At 50.4% G+C, this 20,158-nt stretch overlaps 1 protein-coding gene across 11 annotated transcripts in view; it reads right to left on the bottom strand.

The window, feature by feature from the left end:
* Positions 1-786: 786 nt before the first annotated feature.
* The window catches only part of SLC7A1 (solute carrier family 7 member 1), a 72,938-nt gene continuing 53,566 nt past the window's right edge, over positions 787-20,158 (bottom strand). For all 11 annotated transcript variants that reach the window (XM_019666341.1, XM_019666347.1, XM_019666344.1 and 8 more), the window contains 8 exons: positions 14,855-14,976; positions 14,025-14,247; positions 13,123-13,262; positions 10,114-10,216; positions 8,195-8,412; positions 7,723-7,889; positions 6,983-7,091; positions 787-5,479 (listed from right to left, as the gene is read on the bottom strand). In XM_019666341.1, the coding sequence (XP_019521886.1) occupies positions 5,376-5,479; positions 6,983-7,091; positions 7,723-7,889; positions 8,195-8,412; positions 10,114-10,216; positions 13,123-13,262; positions 14,025-14,247; positions 14,855-14,976 (1,186 nt within the window). In that variant the 3' untranslated portion in view covers positions 787-5,375. The remainder of the gene's footprint in view (positions 5,480-6,982; positions 7,092-7,722; positions 7,890-8,194; positions 8,413-10,113; positions 10,217-13,122; positions 13,263-14,024; positions 14,248-14,854; positions 14,977-20,158) is intronic.

Genomic DNA, 20,158 nt, shown 5'->3' with positions numbered 1-20,158 from the left:
GGCTGGGGGGCACAAGGGAGAACCCCGCCTGAGCATGGCCCTGGACCCTGCACACCTTGGGAGCAGGGTGGGGACACTTCCACACGGTCCAGGCTGTGGTCTAGTTTACCATGTGATGGACAACCATGCGATGTGCCTGGTGCACTTCACTATTCTATTCTGATGACAAGCAGCCAGCGCCAGGCCCAGCAGCAGCTCCCTGCCCTTCTCTCTGTGGGCCTGGATGTCGCCTGCAGCACTGTCATCAGCTGAGAGGATGCAAAGGTTAGGCTCTATCTTCCAGGCCACAGATCTTCCCGCATGATTACTGAATCACTGCATGTCAGTGACTGAGCGCTAAGGCCCACTTGAATGAATTTGCCTCACAAAAAAAACGCTTTCTCAAGGGGGGGTATGGAGCAAACCAGCTACAATCCCCCTCCCTCTCTGCCCTGAATGCACTCATCCTCACAAGGTGTGGAGGGAAGTTCTGGTGTGAAGGGTGTTGCTGCACCCACTCAAAGCCAAGCCTGTCAGCAAGTGGGCAGCTTCATGGCAGGACATGGACAGAGTTGGAGGTGGGGACAGATCAGAGGACCCTAAACAAGGATCATCTAGTCGTGACTGTTCCAGCTCATCGCTGGGATGATTTTCACCAAATGGCTGAAGGGAAAGAGGCCGTACATCTCGGTGCCGGCAGGCAGAGAGGCACTACAGAAACAAAGTGCAGGGTCTGAACTCTCCGTGGGGGCGCTGCTATGCTTGGAGACCCAGCTGAGAGCTGCTAGAATTGAGATCACACAGTGCCCACTGAAGCCATCGGCAGAATTTATTAGACTTTGCACAAGCATGAGCTAGTGTACCACAAAACAGTCGGATTTTATAACATAAAACATGATAGGGTTGTCGACGTACAATGTTGTCAGCAAAAATGGGATAGAGCGGAGTTTCACATTTTTCAAAGGCGATGGGTAACGATGCTTGCTCTTAAAATAAAAACAGGAGGGACCAGCACAGACCAACCTAATTTGCAGTTAGCGTCAAAATCTAAAATCTAGTATCACAATTATAAGCAACTATAAGAAAACTATTAGAAAAATAGAGCATCAAACAAGCAAAAAATATTTCATAATTTACATAATAAAAACACAATTCATTTAATAATGGCTCCAAGTTCAGTAGAAAAAAAAGTCTGCTGGAGAAACCACAGCTATTCAGGTTTGATAATAAACCGACCCTTCTTGGGTCATCACCCTTTGTGCTCCTCACACCCATGGACGCTGAAAGGCACAACTTAAGCAGGAAACTTACCTTAAATATATATTATAACTTCTCAAATGAGAAAATAAGTGCCAAAATTAAAAGTTTGTCATCAAGAAACACACAATCATATTGTTAATAAATTAACAAAGTCCAAGTGCATCTTCCCAGCCCTGCTTCCTGACCCTGCTGGACGCGCTCACACCCTGAGAAAATCGAGGTGGACTTCACAGCCAAGGCCTCCTTCTCATGTGGTCTCCCAGCCAGCAGCTTAGCTTCACAGACGCTCCAGGGCGGCTCCTTGACAGCCACGCCCCGAGACCGTTGGCCAGTCCAGGTCCCCCATGAAAGAGAGCGCTACCACTCAACGAAGCAATGGACACAAAAAGACTCTGGATTATGGAGATGAAGATGCAAGTCAGCTGATATTTTCTCTTTTCTTTAAAAATCCATCGGCCATCATAACTACGATGATGAAACAGAGTGTAGCTTCTTGCACCACTGAATCAATACAGCATTTCATTACCAAAAACGTCCAAGCGAGCCTGGCCAAATGTACATCTCGCTCCCTCTAAGGAGCCTTACATACAATACTCTCATTACGATGGCAAACATATTTTAAATTATACATAACAATTATACATAACACACACTTAGCTCCATCGGAGGTGAAGTCGAACACTTCACACGTCACACACCTACGCCCCAGAGCGTGGACGTGCCCACAAACACGCCTCTCCATCCATCCTGGAACACACTGGTCATGGGGTCTGTCTTCATGCAGACAGCTCTTGTTATATGCGTAATAGTGGGACTTTGAAATCATAAGATTGGTCCTGGCAGAGCCAGGCAGAGGCCCCCAAAATACCCGTGAGCTCACCTACCCTCTGGGCGGGATCTTTCTGAGGCACATCCACTCACTCAAGGAACCCAGCCTCCCACCGTGTCCTGAGCTCTGTCTCCAATGTTAGGCTACAGGCCATCCTATTTGGGACAGCAAAACCCAGTCAATTCAGAATGCCTGCTTAGTGGCAGGGGTGGAGGGGAGGAGACCTGGTAGAACCCATGTTCCCGCCAGTCTCCCCGCCCCCATGCACATGAAGCACAGCAAATGCAGTGGCTAAGGGTTCTGGCTGGGCCTGGCACCTCCCCCAGGTGGAGCACAGGCTGTGCCACAGGCGCAGAAGGCAGTATCAGTGCCTTGGGAGCTGGGGGTGGGCACACGGCAGGGGGGAGGCCTGCGGTGCCCAAACCACAAGTCAGCACATGGGACCAGGAGGCTGACTGCCTGATACACTCAGTGGGACAAACCGAAGGCGGGAAGATGTGGGGACTTCTGATAACAGCATACATTTAGCAGTCTTTCCCAAACAGCCTGGGTTTGTTCAGACTCACTTAGTTTGTTAAAACAAATCCAGCCCAAAGTTGGGCTGAGGGTGTGTGATTGAGTGGAGTGGGGGCTGTGCAGAGGCCGAGGGCCCCCCTCTTGGAAGCGGCTCTTGTCTCACAGGCCCGCAGGGGCCCGGCTGCTTCCCTGCAGACTCCTTTCAGCCTCCCCCTTCAGCAGAGGTCCTGGGGCTCTGGTTTGTCTGGGGCGGGGCCTACGGAGGCAGGAAAGGGTGCTCCTTATCACAAACGGGTCTTTCCAATGTAAGATAAGCATAGACACAATATTTCCAAAGGGTGTGTCTCTGGAGGTCTGGAATTTCTGACTATGTAGGAAAATACTGGCTGGGCTGTGAAACAGAATTCTATTCTTGTTGCGGGTGTGGGGAGATGGGAAACTGTCTGAAACCGTTTGGGTGCGTTTTCTTTCTGCGTGTGTGTGTGTGTGTGTGTGTGTGTTTCTGGTGCAGGAATAGGGGGTGTATAAGAGTCAACTCACATCGAGAGGCTTAGCCTCAACACCATCCTTCCATGACTGTCCTCATACAGAAAAGAGCAAACTACTCTCAACAGGACCGCAGGGACCATGAGACCTGTCTGTCTCTGTCTCCCTGGGGTCCCTTCCCATATGGGGGGCGTTCCTGCTGTGCCGGGAGGCTGCCCGGCTTTTCCTTAGCACTGAGCACCTTCCTGCTCTGGGCTGAGGAAGGAGACGCCCGGAAGGTTCTCATTCGTGACACAGTGTAGGGGAAACACCTTTTCACTTTGTAGAAGGATGGATGTTGCCAGCTGAAATGTCAGTTGTAACCAGTCTGTTGGGTGCTGTCTTGCACAGAAATTTCAGCCAGAAAGAGAAATTAAAGTAAAAAAAAAAAATCTCTCTCCTCTCCAACTTTCTTAGACACACTCTCCCTCAAAATTCTCTTTATGTGGAACAATATCAGGCAGATCAAGCAGACAAATAACTAACAGGCACCAAGACAGCACACAACCCAAACAAAATAAGTTAATATCTATCAAAATATTTTACAGCACCAATCTATATAAATTTAAATACCCTTCTTTGGAAATCCAGACTTTGGGCTCTTAGGATCCTGAAGGGTGGTCCGGCCCCAGGGCTGCCCACCCACCTGCCAGAGAAGCCCGTTTCACTAATTTATGCGTTTTTCTCTAAGAACCTCCAGGGGCAGAGGGAGAAAAGACAAGCGCTGTCAATTTATCAGACTTCTTTCTACCAGATTTGTGCCAAAGGCTGGGAGGAGGAGGGAAATAAATGGGAAACTAAATTTGAAAGCAGCATGTACATTTTCCGTGGTGTCTAAAACACCTGCCCCCTCAGCTCCTGTCAACGTGGGCCCTTCTGCCTCCTGAATTACAGTCTAACTGGAGGAAGGCACGGCCAGCATTCCCGTTTCCTCTGGCTCCCACCTGTGCAGACGTGTGAGCGCCAGAGGGCAGTGGGCTGTGTGTGCAGACCTACAGGCAGGGGGTCGGGGCAGGGTTACAAGCCCACGGCATTCAGATGACAGCAAGACGAGTTGTCTCACGTGTGGACCCCACACGCTGGACAGCAGGCTCATGGCATGGAGTAACTATCTGGCCATTTTCCAAGTTAAAGCTAAGTGCCAACTTAATGTGGTGGAGTGACTCACAGCAACTCACAGGACTCAGTTTGCTTCCGCGTAAGAGAGGGGCCACAGAGATCGTGTCAGGGCCACGAGGGGCTCAGAGGACTGGTCGCCATCACCTCAGAATGAGTGCACACCTGTCCTGGGGACCTTACAAGACCCTAGACACTGACCGCAGGACTTGGTGAATGGCAGACAGCCATGGAAAATGGTGTTCTGAGCTCTGCTCATCTGAGGCCGGTCCTCCTTAAATACAACGTCATGTTCCAGTTACTCAGGACACACAGCCAGGGGTGAGATGCCAGAAGCAGCAGGAACCAGCCGGACTTGGAGGGAATGTGGCTGAGGGAGGTGCCCTGTGTGCACACAACTGGAGCGAGGCCAGCCCTCTCCGGCCCCGCCTTGTTCCCATAGTGGCGGTCCCTTCCCCGTCTGCCCTCAGTCCTGCAGCGGAGTGGGCTGGGGTCTGTCAAGGCAGCAGAGCGGAGCTCCTGCCTGGAGACCAAGTGGAGAAGGGGTCACAGTTCTAAGACCCCTTCTGGAAGCAACGCAGAGGGCAGAGGCAGAAGGAAACCAGCCTTGCTTTTCCTCTAGAGCAGACCACTGGCCTTTGGCTCTGCAGTGGAACTGTGGGGACATACTATTTTGTGGTACTTGTCTTGCATCTATGGCTTGCTGTTTGGGGCTGAGCAGTGAGATGGGTACTAAGAGTTTGGAGTCTGTGCGTTTTCAATACCAGAACGGTGCCTGGGGACGAGGCCTGGCTTCCCACTTAATAAGGAGGTGACCTCATTCTGCTGAGGGCCACAACAGCAGATGAGGAGAGGAGCTGCTTTCTTTTGTTCAGAGGGAGGTCAGGAGACAGTGGTCAGCCACAGCCGAGCGGCCCCAGCGAGGGAGCCGTCAGAGGTGACGGGGCCTGGTGAGCCACCGTGAGTAAGATGGGGCGAGCCCCACGAGCGGTGGGCTCAGGACGCAGCTTGAGCAGTGAGCCTTCTGCTGCATGGGGGCCTTGTGGGTGCAGGTGGGTCCTGTTGCATTGCTGGGGAGAGCCAGATGCTTCCGGGTCGTCCGTGGGCGTCCCTCAGGGCTGCTGTCACCTCTGGGGGATGGACCTGTACGTCACTTGCACTGGTCCAAATTGCTGTCAGGAGTCCTCGCTTGGCCAGCAGCCAGGGACGCCTCCTCACTGTGCCACACACCGTAGCCGAAGTAGATGAGGAAGCCTGTGGGCCGAAAGCAGGGAACAGTGAAGAGTGAGAGGGATTCGGGAAAGCTGAGGAAAGCCTCCCATGCTGCCTGTCCGGGCTGACTTTCTACACTGGGAAAAACAATACGACTCTTCAAACAGGGTCAGCAAAGGTGACCGTCTCGCCTCCACATGCGTCCTTCTGGAAAGCCTCACATCAGGGAAGGTCCTGAGCAGGGGAGCAGCTCAGCTGGGAACCCAAGGAGGGGCATCGGTCCCTCAGCTTCACCCACTGACCACCTGGTCCGGTCAGGAGCCCTGTGGCCGCTGGAGGGGGACAGGACAGACACTGCGGAGGCCTCGCTGTCCCTCAGGGTGGGATTCCAGCAGATACTAGGGCTGCCCCGGGTCCGTGACGTCTGCCTGAATGCCTCCACTTTCTCTGCACAAGTGACTGTCCCACTGCAGCAGCCATTCAGGTCACCTGGGAACGCAGTCCGGTCCAGTTGGGGACTCCAAAGGTCTGTGGAGGGGCCGAGATTCCACCCAGGAACTGTGCCACCCTGGGGCCACCCTTGTGCTGGTGACATAAGGAGAGCAGGCCTTAAAAGAAGGACTCAGCCCCCAAAAGTCCAGGAAACAGCTAACGCCGGAAGCTCAGAAGCAGGCACGCTCCACCTCTGCCCGGGAGTGAGCGCCTCTGCCCACAGTCTCGAGAAATGGCCACAGTGGGCCGAGCGAGTGAGAGCACAGACTGAGCCAGCTCTCTTACAGACAGGCTCTCCGGGAGACATCTGTCCAGCTAGCCATGGGCTATGCTTTGCGGTGGGTGAGGGGCCTATAGAGAATGGGCCAGCAAAGTGCCCCCCGGAGATCCCGTGGCGGCGGAGCAGCTATCTGCCCCCAGAATGCAGCACCCGGGGCTGAGAAGGCTGGCGGAGCCCCTGTCCTGGGCTTACTGCCCTTCTCAGGGACACTGAGGGACGAAGGTCCAGGCCAGACCCTTGCATCAGACACTGAGGAAGGAACCCGAGTCCACCTCCTGCAGCACTGGTGGCAGAGGCCCAGAGAGGGGGCAGGCCACAGCCAGTCCCACACAGGCCAGCACCGCGCGGTGACTCCCACACCTCTCGCAGGCCCGGCCAGGACCCGCAGCCCACACACAGAAGGGCAGCGCAGACTTTCCCATGGGGTGAGACGAACCAGTGCTTTACGGACGGCAGACTCACAGCTGTGTTCTCATTCAAGTCAAGCTCTTGCCCAGGCACATAACCAGTTCAAGCACGAGACTATCAAAACACAAAGTACCTGAAAGGGAGGGAGGGGGAAGCTCCATATTGTTTGAGAGAAAACCGCTGGTTACATGTGTTTCCACTGGGTTTTAAAATCTGAACCGAGGAGGGCTCGATGACAGTCATCCAGCCAAATAGTAGGGAGACGAGTGAGCAACAGGGTACCAGATCCGGGGGTGGGGACCTCAGGAGATGCCGGGCTATCTATCGGACATGCTGGGCACAGCGGGACCCCCGGCCGGACGTACCTATCAGCATCCACACCGCAAACCGGACCCATGTGCCTTGGTCCAGCTGCATCATGAGATAGACGTTCACGAAGATGCTGAGGACAGGGAGGACCGGCAGGAAGGGCACCTGCAAAGACACGATGTGGCAGTCAGCTTGGACGGGGTCTGCGTCATTTATCAAAACTACACGGGGAAACACCGTGCCCCTGAGACTGACATGGGGAAGAGGAAGTGCGTGCCCATCCCACCCCCAGCCCCCAGCCCCCACCACACACACGCGCGGGGAAAGCCTAGTAGCTGAGAGTTTGGTTCTAAGGCACTAATCGCCCAAGGAAGCTCTCTTCTCCTTTTCCCCTCTTGCTATCTTCCTGCTACAGGAGGGGCCAGAAGGATTTCCCTTCATCTCTGAGGTTAAGCTATTTTATTATTTGTATTACCTAAAATACAGACGCCTCGGTCACCTCCGAGGCCGGTAATGACATGCGATCCCCCTGGATGACACTATGAGAAGCCCCTGTGGATGAGGTGTTGCTGGGCCACCTGGGAGCCGGGGCAGGGAAGGCTGTCTTCCTGCAGGATCAGGGCCTTGGCAGGCACTGTGCGCCCTCGGGCTCTTGCCTTCTAGTGTTGAAGCTGGCCGGCACGCACTGCCTTGCAGACACCCAGGACCGGTGGGGCCCATGCAGGGCCAGCCTCCCATCAGGGGTGCCAGGGTCTGTCCTACGGTTCCCTGCAGGCCCCTGGGGGACCCTACTCACCTTAAACGAGAGCTTGGTCTTGCTCTCAGGCTGTCTCCAGATGATGATCGTGACCACTGAGCAGAGGATGGCAGAGCCAATGAGTACAAAGACTGCCCACAACTCCTCCTTTATCAGGGCCTCCTTTCCAAGCACAGCCATGATACAGAAGATGATGATAAGAATTGCTGTGAGAGAGAGAGAGAAAGAAAGAGAGAGAGAGAGAGAGAGAGAGAAAGATATGAAGAGAGATACATCTCTACTATTTCTCAACTTCCATGGATATCCTCAGTTCCCCTCAAAACCCATGGAAAGGGAGGCTCTATTTCTGTAGGCATTGCCTACAATGAGGATAGAATAACGGACAGTACAGTCCAGCAGCAAAACAGGTGCTTATCCCTTCTGGAATCTCCCCCCACCCCCAGTGACAAGAAACCATGCAACATTAACAAGGAGGACACCAGACACCTTACAGGAAAGTGCAGGCTCTTACCTATGAGGCTGGTTGAAATGTTCACAATTAGCCCAGAGAATTTGGAGGGATCCGTGTTTTTGGGTGAGAGTAGAGTTTTCAAAGAAAACCTCTGTGCTTCTGGTAAAAAGCCTGTCTGGGAATCGCTGGTGCTCACCAATTCATTCTGGTCTACTTGGTCCAGCTCGTCGGTGGTTCTGGCCATCTGGTATACCATGTTAGGTTGCTCTGGCTGATACCTGCACAGAAAAATGTGCTGCATGACCATCACGATTTGCTTTCATCAGAAAAAGAACATACACTATCTCAAGTTCTTATTAAGCTTTCAAAGGTAAGTTGCCCAGGACATAAGGCATAAAATGGGAAGATGATCAGAATGACATCCTCTCTGGAAAACTGGAAACAGAAGAGGAGAGCTGGGTCCTTGCTTTCTGCTCCTGCTTCTGACAACACCCTCCTTGGCGTCTTTGTTTTGAGACAACTTGACCTCCACCATACACAGAGGAACGCTCTGAGACGGGTTCTCTGGCTCTCACAAGTAGCACTGGCCCTTGGATGCTTAAGGTATGAGGCCACTTCTAACAAAACTATGCTGTAGGGAGCTAAAAGCACAGCCAGAAATAGAAAGCAATAACATTAGGATCCTATTGGGTGCAGAGAGCCGCAGAAATGTGTCTGCAGGCTGATGGGTTTGAGATATTCTGTGTGCAAGGCTTAATTGGATCAATTTATTTTAGAATTCCAAGTGCCTTCATATAAATAAATCTATAGAGCTAGATGACAGACCCAGCCTGTGGAATGATTTCTAAGACACAAGCAACCGGCAAAGTGCAGCAGTCATTTTCAGTGAGACTCCTCATCTTCCCACCGAAAACAAACAGAGCTCAAATCTTTTCCAACAGCTTTGAAAAACAGAGTGCCTTATGAATTATTTTGCATACACTCTCAGAGGGAGCAGAAAGATATTCACTCTATTTTCACTGATTCACTTATGCAACACTATTTCGGTCATTAAGTGGGGGGACCTTGGAGAAGATTCTAGCATTGAGCCTTTGGGGAGACCAGTTTTGGTCACAAACTAGTTTTAGCTGATTCTACACAGCCGCGCCATGGCTCAACCCAGGTTTTATACATATTAGTTTCTGGGCACACTGGAAATGAAATCCATGGCCTTACAAGTATAAATACCTGAAAAGAAATAAGGAGGCTCTTTCCAAGTGACCAACACTGAGTTTCCATGAGTACATGTTCTCATGAAGAATGCCGCCACCTCAGGCCATTCCTGGGAGTGGGGATGCAGAGCCCTGTCCTTCCAGAATAAAGGAAAATTGGCTCCTGGGGGTACGCTTTGTCGGGGAGGGAATCCTGGGGTAGCTGAGAACACTGCGACACCAAGCCTAGGCCTGGGGCTGCTTTATTATGGCCACCCCCAGGGCTGGCCTGGTACACACAAGGCTAGAACAGCCAGGACTCAGAAAGTCTTCCTGAAGGTCAGCCTTGGCCACCCCACACCATGTACTGGGACTCCTTCCTCCAGCAGCAGTGCAATGAAGCATCACAGTAACCTGAGTGTCACAGGTCATCATGGTGATCCAAGTTCCATTGGACTTTCCCAATTCCTACCAGGGCCAGTGCCCCATCCCCTCTGGACCACACTGAAATCATTACCCTAAGCCTTCAAAAATTATGATCCCAGAATCCAGGCCCAACAGTCGGGGTAGTCTTCCAACATTTAGCCAAGAAAATAAGGGTACATCATAGAGGGTAGTGGGGCCACCCCCTTTTTCAAGGGTGTTCAATGTAACTAGATCCCACCTTCTCCTGGGCAGCTCCCAACGGCCTGAAATTTACACTGTATAAACCATGAATTTAACTGCTAAGAGGCTCGCAGGAGGGTACATGTGCACTTCCGTTGTGGGACCCAGAAAAGCCATACATACCGTAAGACCAACACACAGGCAGCCACCAGAGAGTAAGCCAGGAGAGTGCCAATGGACATGAGGTCCACCAAGTCCTTCAGGTCAAACAGGAAGGCCATCACAGCTGGGGAGGGGACAAACATCAGCATCCATGGATGACCCTCTGCACATAATGACATCCAGAACACCACTGCCCACCTGTGATCTGGGGCACACGAGGGGTACCACTTTTCCTTCCCCTCTCACCCCTGGCCCTTTCCATGGAAAGACATTGCTTAAAGGAAGAAAAGCTCAGGATTAAATGGCATACACAGTCCTCAACAGAGTGTGCTAATTAACATTTATAGAGAGTACTTTCATCAACATGACTTTTTTGATCTTCATGGCAACTTTAAAAGCTATCCCTACACTAGAGATGGAGAAATTGAAATTCAGACATATTGGGAGAGTTACCTAAGGTCACACAGCTGGTAGGTGGAAAGTCAGAATCTGAACTAGGTTCTTGTAACTCCGAATCTAGTGTTTCTTTCTCTATACCAAGCTGACTCATAGACAGTCACTTACATCTATCAATCCACCCCTCTATCCATCTACCCACCCATCATTCCATTTATCCATCCTCCATCCATCACCCATCCATCCATCTATCCACCCACATATCTGGCACTCACTGAGAGCATGGTATATACCACCGAGGAGGTAAAACAGACAGTCCTGGTCTCCCTGAGCTTATCATCCAAGATATACACATCGGTCGGCAACAGTGATGAGGAGGTGGGTGAGGGAAGAGTTGCTCCCAAAAGTTTCAGTCCCTTTACCATGACCACACTTTAGAAAAAATAACACATGCATGCTTATTTGAAAAGCTTTGTACTTTGTGTGAGTGTGTGTGTATATCGATGTGGATATGCAGGTCAAGTTTCCCATTTAAACAATAACTTGGCCAGGTCTACTTTGGGCTATTTTCAAATCATACACAATCAAGACAAGTTAAAGCATAAACACAAAACCGTTACTTTTTCACAAATATTTCTCAAGCCCCAAGAGATCACAGCAACTAAAACAAACTTAAACTGTGAATAAATAATAGGATTAAGGAGGGCCGGTCGAGTGGCGCGTTGGTTAAGAGCTGGTTGGGATGCCAGAGGGCCCCAGTTCAGATCCCACACATGAGGGCCAGTGACACTGCCCTCTACAGCTAAGATGCTGAACAACAGCTCAACCTGGAGCTGGGCTGCAGTGTGTTGCCATGGGCTACCGTGTGTAGCCAGCAGCCAGCGTGAGTGGCCAGCAGCCACCGTGAGCAGCCGTCCAGAAGCCGGCGACTGATCTGCCTCGCCCGGGAAGAGCGCAATGATGGTGCCAACTTGAGTCAATGAAGCAACGTCCTCCACAACTAGACTGAAGAACAAAAGAACAGCAACTTGTCTGTTCCCCTTCCCCGAATTCCCCAGCGCTGTTCCCATCCCCCAATTCCCCAATAAAAATCTTAAAAATAATAATAATAATAATAATAATAATAATAATAATAATAGGATTAAGGAGCAGTGAGGGCCTCCTGGCTAGTTAGAAGTGTCCAGCCGTGAACGCCACAAATGCCAGCTTCCCACTCACAGAGAAACTCGAGACAAATTTCTCCATGTGAGGTGATTTTAGAAAACCTAATACTAATTTACACTTCCACCAAATAAAAAGAAAGAGTAAATCCTTAGTTTGGTGAATGCATGCATGTACTTTATAGCCACTTTAACGATTACAGTTTCATCTCCCTTAATCAGCATGAGGGGGAAATTTAGGCCAGTTTTTAATATGATCAAATTATATGTAAATACTGAAAAGAACCTTCACTTTTTCCAATTCTATAACCTGTTAAATGTTCTGGTTGTATTCCGACATATGGTGTCTCTTAATCTTAATTCACTCTCAAAAAAGTAGAATTACACGATAAATCCAGTATATGAGTGTAATACAAAACTAGCTTTCTTTTATTATGTGATATTAATCCACGAAACAAAGCCCACTTTGCTAATGGCATAAATACTACTAACAACAACTCATTCACTTAAGATGACCATCTTACCAATGGCCATTTGATAAGTCCCTGTGGTACAAGCTGTGACTGGTGTCATCTGTCCTAGTTCACCAAAAGGCCCACTTTTCTACTAACAGTCCAGAAGGAGCCGGCCTCTGGCATAAAAACAAACCACACTTATGGGCGCACGTCCTGTCTTCACCTCTGCACCTCCCCTCACACTTCTGCACAATGAGGTCCCTCTGCCTCTTGGGCTATGAAACGCCATCATTAAAGGAGGAAACATGCCTGAAACAGCATAGGGTACACGTGCATATATAAGCCCCCTTTCCTTAATCAGGGTCCCTGGAACGTCAGCGAGGCTCAAAGCGTTCTTCAGCCCGCTGATTCCATCTGTCAAAACTGACCTCCTGGGGAGGAACCTCCTATCTGGCACGATAAACCTCCTCTGGGCCTGCCATGGTTTCTACACTTAGGGCAAATGGCTTGATCAGCAACACCCTCAGTATCCCCTGGGGAAGAGGTGGCACATTTTATACAATGCTGATCATAAGGGACCCCTCGTTTTCCAGAGAATTCACGAGCTAAGATACAAGGACAGTGAATTTCCAGTACTAATACAAAGTGTACTTGGCTTGAAAATGCAAGATGTCATCTCACCGAAGTCTACTCAGGGACTTTCAGGAAATGGGGAGACTAATGGCTTTAAAGGGACTGTGCATGTGTGTCTCAAGCTCTGACCAATGAGAGGGTAAGAGTATTAGAAGAATCAAACTTTTGAGAATTCTATCACATCCTCTGTAACACTGGCCTCCGTCTTTTGTCAAAAGGGCAGTCACATTGCCACATAAACCACCAGGTTCCGAGGGTAAAAACCAAATGTTCAAAAGACCAATTAAAAGTTCTCACAGACCACAGTTCAACTGAGGATATTTCCCTAGGGAATAATAATCACGGGTGTTAAAATATTGGCATGTGAAGGTAGATGCAGTTCTTACCAGCGATGGCACCTGAGGTTAGCGTGGCGATGATGGGTGTTTTGGTCCTGTTGTTGATTCTGGCCAAAAACTTAAATAGCAACCCGTCTTCAGCCATGGCATATATAACGCGAGGCATGGGGAACATGGAGCCCAGGAGGCTGGATGGGATGAGAAGGCACAATGCATCACCCACAAGAAGAACTCCCCATGAATGAGGGCACCATGACGTGACCGGCACTTAGCCTCTGAGCAGCGGGAACCCTGCCTCCTCACTGAGAACTGCCACCCGCCAAACCATGAGAAGCCCACAGCTAAGGACTCGGGGTCCCCTACACTCACTCGGGAAAAAGCACGGACTCTGAGGACACGTTACGTGCAGGAATGGCCAAGGCCTAACATAAACTAGCATGGGATCTAATCATTATTCCTGCCATTATTTCCAGCTCATCAAACAGAAAATAAAAACATCATGACATTCATGAGGACGTCGGTGGCAAATCAGTATCTACCGAATATTTCTTGTTTATACTAGCTGGTAGGAAATTCCAGGGGCAAAATGTCTCTTGTTAAAAGACACTCACTCCCTTTCTCAAGGTCACCTCGACTTTACCCCCAAATGGAGGCCAAGATGCAGAGTTCAAAGAGGTGGCCTGGTTCAGTGGCCAAAGTCAGGGATAGAGCGAGCCCCTTGCTGAGCAGGTGACATTAAAAAGTAGGCCTCAGCCTCTTCAACATGAAAGGTCGATCACAGTCGACACTCGGGTAATCAATAGCAACAAGAAAGGGAGAAACCACAGCATCCAGGGTTGGGGCACTGGCACCTTTTCCAGAGAGAAGGGCAATTTTAACAGCAAACCGACGTGTCCGGCTCCACCTGGCCCACCGCACTCACGCCCTCCCGCGGGTCTCAGGATCCTCACCTGGTAGAAAGCGCGCAGAGGGAGCCCACGGCCACAGCATACTTGGCACCTTCCCAGCCCACATGCTTGAAGGCATCTGGCAGAGGGCTGGCCTTGTCCAGGCAGAAGTATGGCATCATGAGCGTGAGGGCGGCGGATACTCCGAAGTAGGCAACGAAGCAAATCAGGAGGGAGGCGACAATGCCCACGGGGATTGCCTTCTGAGGGTTCTTGACTTCCTCACCTAGAAGCAGCCAGGAGTCAGTCCAGGAGGGTGTGACGAGAGGCACCCCCAAACCCAAAAGGTACCCAAGGCCTCGCAGTGTTCAGGGAGCCCATGCCACCCACAAATGACCCTGTGGGGACCAGGGTCTCCCGGGCTCTGGAAACAAGGGGTGGCCCTTAGCAACACAGACTGAAGACCCACAGGCCCCAGAGGGTACTCTTGGCCTCTGTGTCATGGTTCAGCCAAGAAAAAGGCTTGTTTCCTTTGGCCAGGAAATTTGGGGGGTCGATGCAGCCAGGATGAGAGTATTTTTAATGGCATTTCTCCTGGATGCACAGATAATTAGGCTGCAGCCACAGCTGTCATTATCCCATGCTAGCAGCAGACCAGTCAGTCACAATGCAGCTTCCTGTCAGGCACCGCCATGTGGGGAAGTGACAAAAGGAAGGAGGGGGAAGATAAGCAGGAAGCTACAAATGTACACGTTACTTGTATGAAAGTTCGGCAACTGGCACATGCCCACAAGAAGGAAAATAGTGACTCGTGGGTAAAATGAGCCTAGCCTGCCTGAGAGAGCAGGAAGACCAAGGCCCGCACTCTGGACAGCAGATGATGGTGGACGTACCTGTGGTGGCGATGCAGTCAAAGCCCACGAAGGCATAGAAGCAAGTGGCCGCTCCTGACAGGACACCGGAGAACCCGAAAGGCATGAACCCACCGACTCCGGGCTTCCCTTCATTTGTGCCACTAGAAAAAAGAGCCACAGCAAAAATCACAACACCAGCTTCATGGTCCTGAAGAGAAGCCGCTCCGAACAGTCAGCTCCTGACTTATGAGCACTGTCTGGCCTGGGGCTCCAGACCCGCCGTACACGATCCTTGACAGCTGTCACCTGGCGCTGCGTCCCGACTCTGCGGACAACAAGCCTCTCGCTTTGCGTGGCCCAGAGCCACAATAGTGCACACTGAGCCCTTCCCAGAAACATCTTCTAAATATTGACTTGGGGGTTGTGGAATGGGGGGACTGTGAGACATGGAGTCCAGCAGAAAAGAGGGACAAACCAACAACCGTGGCCTCTTTCCCAGGACCCTTCGAGAAGGAAATTGTGCCAGCCTGTGCAGGGGCCCAGCCTCAGGAATAAAATGCAAAAGTCTCCCATGTTTACCAGTAATTCAGGTTCAAAACAAGCGTTTCCAGAAACACAGAGGTGTGAAACAGTGAACTGTTTAAGTCAACGAAAGCACTTCCCAAGCGCCCACGTGCACAGGTAAACAGTTGGGTCCTTGTATGGCTGGGGCCAGCACCCAGCATAGCACGGGCTCATCGTTCTCATAGCATTTGCCGAAGTCAAGAATGCAAAGTCAAGTACATTTTATGAATCCCGAGGTCCTTGAAGATCCAGAAAAAGAGTCCCAATGGATGGAAACCTGTGACTGTAGTGTCCAGGCCTCAGCAGCGGGAGCTCAGCCCTTCCCAGGCCCCGGCAGGGTGGTGGTCTCTGGTGTCAGTCCACCTCCAGCCTGCCCACCACAGGGTGATCAGAAGCCTCACATGCCCTGGCCCTCTGTGGCCACCAGAAGAGCAGCCCAGCCCCTCCCCTGCCGGCCACACCTGTTGCTGGCCAAGGGCTGCAAGTTTTCTGTTGCTCAACACACAGTCCCAGAGGACGGTCACACTTCTCCTTCCCCTTTGCCCGTCCCCACTTAACTGGCTGACCATGGCCCCAGACCAGTTTCTCCTGATGTGAGAAGCATAGAATATTCCAGCCCTTATAAACACGGATGCTCAGAGGTTGGGCTAGCGACTCGTTTCAGCGAATTTGCTTTCAATGGGATTTATCGACTGGCTAATAAAGCAGACAGACCATTTGGACTCAATTATTTTCTAACGGGGATTAAGTCTTTCACTGACTCCTAGGGGACAATCCCATTTCTCAGTTCCAGGAGCTGTCATCGAGCCACTGGAAGTGAAGCAGGAAGAAGTTCCTAACTGTGGGACATCCTGTGGTTTGGTAGCAATGTGAGGGAAACCCCAAGAGACACGTAAGTGACGTATGTGGGCAAACTGTTAGAAGTCTGTCATCCTAAAGTCTGACTAAAACCGCCAACCCAGGTACAGCAACGGCAGCCACTCCCACGGGGACGTGAATCATAAAGAGCCTGGAACACCCTGGGGAGCCGACACCTATTAGTGATGGAAGCTGAAAACAACACAGTTGACGGCCAAATGGCTCAGAAGAATGGGGACGAGATGACCGAAGGAGAGGAGGACCCAAGGTCAGGATGTCTTCTGGGAGGGCTGCTCCCCGGCAGATCCTGGGACTCCCGCACACAACTGGAAGAACACGAGCAAGTCTGTGCCAATTTCCTGAGGTCGCCTGGGTCCCCTGTTGTTGCTGGGACAGACAGCCGGGGGCAGAGAGGCCTCCAGATGCCCGCCTGCCTCTGCATGCCCCCAGCGCTGAGGGTCCTGGAACAGCCATGACAAAGGCTAAATGAATGCCATGATCGGCACGCTTGCTTTAAGCAGCCATGAGGCAGCGGCACCTTAAAATGTTTTGAGAATTCCATTTGAAGGGAGGAGGAAAGTGCAGGGTAGAGCTTGCAGATGAGGACTAAGACTGGAATGTGCCTTGGTCACACAGACAGGCGAAGCATAAATAAATAAGCATGGAGAAGGGGCAGGGGGCTGTGGATAACTAGCCGAGCAATGTGGAAGCAAAACAAAAGCACCTTCCTTAGCTCCTCAGGATTGTAGGGGGGAGTCATCAGAGAATCCTCAGAGCAGAAGGAATGTGAGCGACACGTCAGAGGGTGTCTGTGAACTCCAAAAACTCGTCCTACTGACTGTGGTACCACCTGGGTCTGCTCCCCCGGTGGGGACCCCCTCACTCGTCACTGCACACTGATGTTAGTGAGACTCTGGTGCTGGCAAATCAATATAAAAAAGAACAAGGTCCTGACGTGAAAGACCGAATATGCTGGTAAGTGAAAAATGTAGGCGCAGGAAAGTGTCTATAGAACATTACTTTTTGTGAAAACCAAGGGGAAACAACATATATACATATATATAACATATGCAATATGCATAATAAATATAAATGTATGTTTGCCATTGCTTGTATTTATATAAATAAAAGCTGAAACTTTACACACACACAGAGATAATAACCATGATTATCTATGCGGGTGGGAGAATGCAACAGATAAAGATTAGGATGGGAACAAGATTTCTCCGTGTAAATCTTTTTTATAACATTATAACGTAAGAACCATGTGAATATATTGCCTACTCCAAAAATTAAATTCAATGTTTATGCAAGTTTGGGTGTTACTGATTCCAGTGGCAGAGTATCACTATAAAACCACCACACAGAAACCATTCTGTATAACCTCAAACCAAAACATTTAGAACCACTTTTTAAAGGCTCTTCACATACAACCAATAATTAACCTGTCATCTGCATGTGGTGATTGTGCCCACTTGTCTGGCAACTTACACAATGGAGGTGCAGGCTCACAGGGTCTGCATGGCCACCAATTGCAAACGCCACCCCGAGACATAGCAGCCTAAACCCCGAGTTCAGTGCCCCTCCTCTGCAGTCTGGGTGACCAGTCTCCCAGTCACCCAACCGGACACTCAGAAGTCAGCACAGAATAACTGGCAAAGGAACTGGGAAAAAGCTGTTCATGCTGATAAACACCCCTATGCCTGGTGTGGGGACTTGACAGGGAGCTACCGAGGTGGCAGATGGTGGCATCTCCCACAGGGAGCCTTATACCCCTGAATTAGCAGTAATCGTCCTTCACTAGGACTCAGATCCCGTAACTTCCACCTACCACCCTGACATAAACTTCTAATTGTCCCCGGAAGCCACACTTCCAGTTCTCCTACACAGTAATAGGACTCAATTATTTTAGCTAGGCACAGAACCACTAGAATAAAGATAATATGCTTCTCAGATTCTCCACCTCAGGTACAGCCCCTTGATTTAAGCAGACATAGTGTATCGTCTCCTGAGACACGTCAGGGGAATGAAGTGGGGGTGGGGGGTGCTCTGCTACTTCTCTCGTTTCCTTCCTGCTGGCGGGAGCTGGAGTGCAAGCAGCATCATGGACCCATCATGACCTTGGGAACGTGGGCCACGGAAAAAGCCACATATGGGGGAACTGGAGCCCTGGTCTACCAAGGCAATATGCTGGCCTGACCACCTGAACAAGCTGACTTAAGAGAACCAAACCTTTACCTTGTGGAAGCCAATGGTCTTTTTGAGTCCCCATCCTAACTGACAGACACCCTCTAAAAAAATGTTCCCCATAGATTTTTCTGTGTGGTGCTGACACTTCTTATGTCACCTGTCTCCAGGACACTGGATAAGAAAGCCAGAGGTAGCAAAAGTTGAAGGCATTAGGGAACCAGCTCAACTGTAGGACAGCACTCCTACCCAAGACAAAGAGACAGACCAACTCACAGGGGCCTTTGCAGCCAGCCAGCCACGAAGCAAGCACCATACGATCACAACTGCCTCCTAACCCATGCAAGCTGAAGCCTCCCCGAGCTGTGGTTTGACTGGGAAATGCTCCATTATCCCAGAGACAATTTCACGCAAGACTGTATGTGGCCATTGTCAGAACACAAATCTACAGCTGGTTTAAAAAAAGGGAAGAATCTTACAGGTTAGGTTTTAAAAAAATGAAAGAGCAAGCTCCCTGCACCCCCCCCACCCTGGTCCCAGCACACTCTACCTCTTAAAGTGGTTGACCCACTGCCCTCAATGGCTGTGTCCCCAGGGCTGGGGGAAGGTGTAACTGAAGGGGCCCCCACTCAGGACCCACGGGCTGAGCAAACAAACACCACTTTGCCTGGGAGGCCAGTACAGTTCATCATCGCTAGGACACACAGTGTGAGGATGACCAATGAAAGCTAGTACCATCGGCTGAGACAAACAATCTCTTCATAAAAACAATAAAATCAAATCATGACTGGCAACCAGGAAACAAGAAGTGTCCTGCATATTTAATTCCTGACCAGTAAATGGCAACCAGTAAAATAGGCGCCCAAAGTTTTCAAAGTCGACTGCTTCTTCAAAGCATATTTTGAGTTAGTTTTACTCCACCCTAAATGAATGGGCACCAGTAAATTTGGCATAAATATGGCTCAGGAATGCTTGGAAAGTATGTGTTTAAGGTCCTCATTTCTCTGTAATAGAGTTTAGTCACGAAAAGGAAGGCTATTTTTATTTGAACTGCTAACCATGTAATAATAGAGCTAGGAAAGTTTCATGCATTTAATTCAATAGTTTCCTGCTTGCCTTCTGGTTGTGAACTAGTCACACATCAACATCCGCCCATTGATCAGACCACTGGGCACTTGGCCCTTAACCAGCAACCAAGTTGGTGTGTGACCACTCAGCTACCCAGTGTGAGCCCTCCTTTCTCAGCCTCCCTTGCAGCCAGACATGGCCGTCTACTGGATTCTGGCCAGGGGAATGAAGCAGAAGGGACATGTGTCTTCCAGATCTGTCCTCAAAAGCACTGGGCACACTACACTGCTCCACATTCTCGCTCTCTGTCTGAGACAGCTGAATCTGCCTGCTTCCACAGCCCAGGTCTGACCAGGCAGATAAGGACCACGTCTCGGGGATGATGGAACACTCAGATGGACAAGTCTGTGTACAGCCGTGCTGGCCAGCCAGCCAGGCTGCTCATTTTGGGACCTGAGACATCATTTTAAAGCCGCATTTTATAAGAGTCTCTATCTGAGCAGTTTAGCTTTTAGCTGTGACTAAAATAGTCAAATTTTATAGGCAAAATTGAGCTCTCCTTTCTCCATCCCAGGACCCTAAGATTCATTCACCTGAAAATCTGACAAAAAAGATAAAAAAGACTGGGCCGGCTGAGTGGCGCGATGGTTAAGAACTGGCTTGGGA

The sequence above is a fragment of the Hipposideros armiger genome, unplaced genomic scaffold (genome assembly GCF_001890085.2).
Source record: "Hipposideros armiger isolate ML-2016 unplaced genomic scaffold, ASM189008v1 scaffold_467, whole genome shotgun sequence".
NCBI classification, from domain to species: domain Eukaryota; kingdom Metazoa; phylum Chordata; class Mammalia; order Chiroptera; family Hipposideridae; genus Hipposideros; species Hipposideros armiger.
Note: the sequence above shows the minus strand (reverse complement) of the source record. Positions and strands in the feature narration are given on the sequence as shown.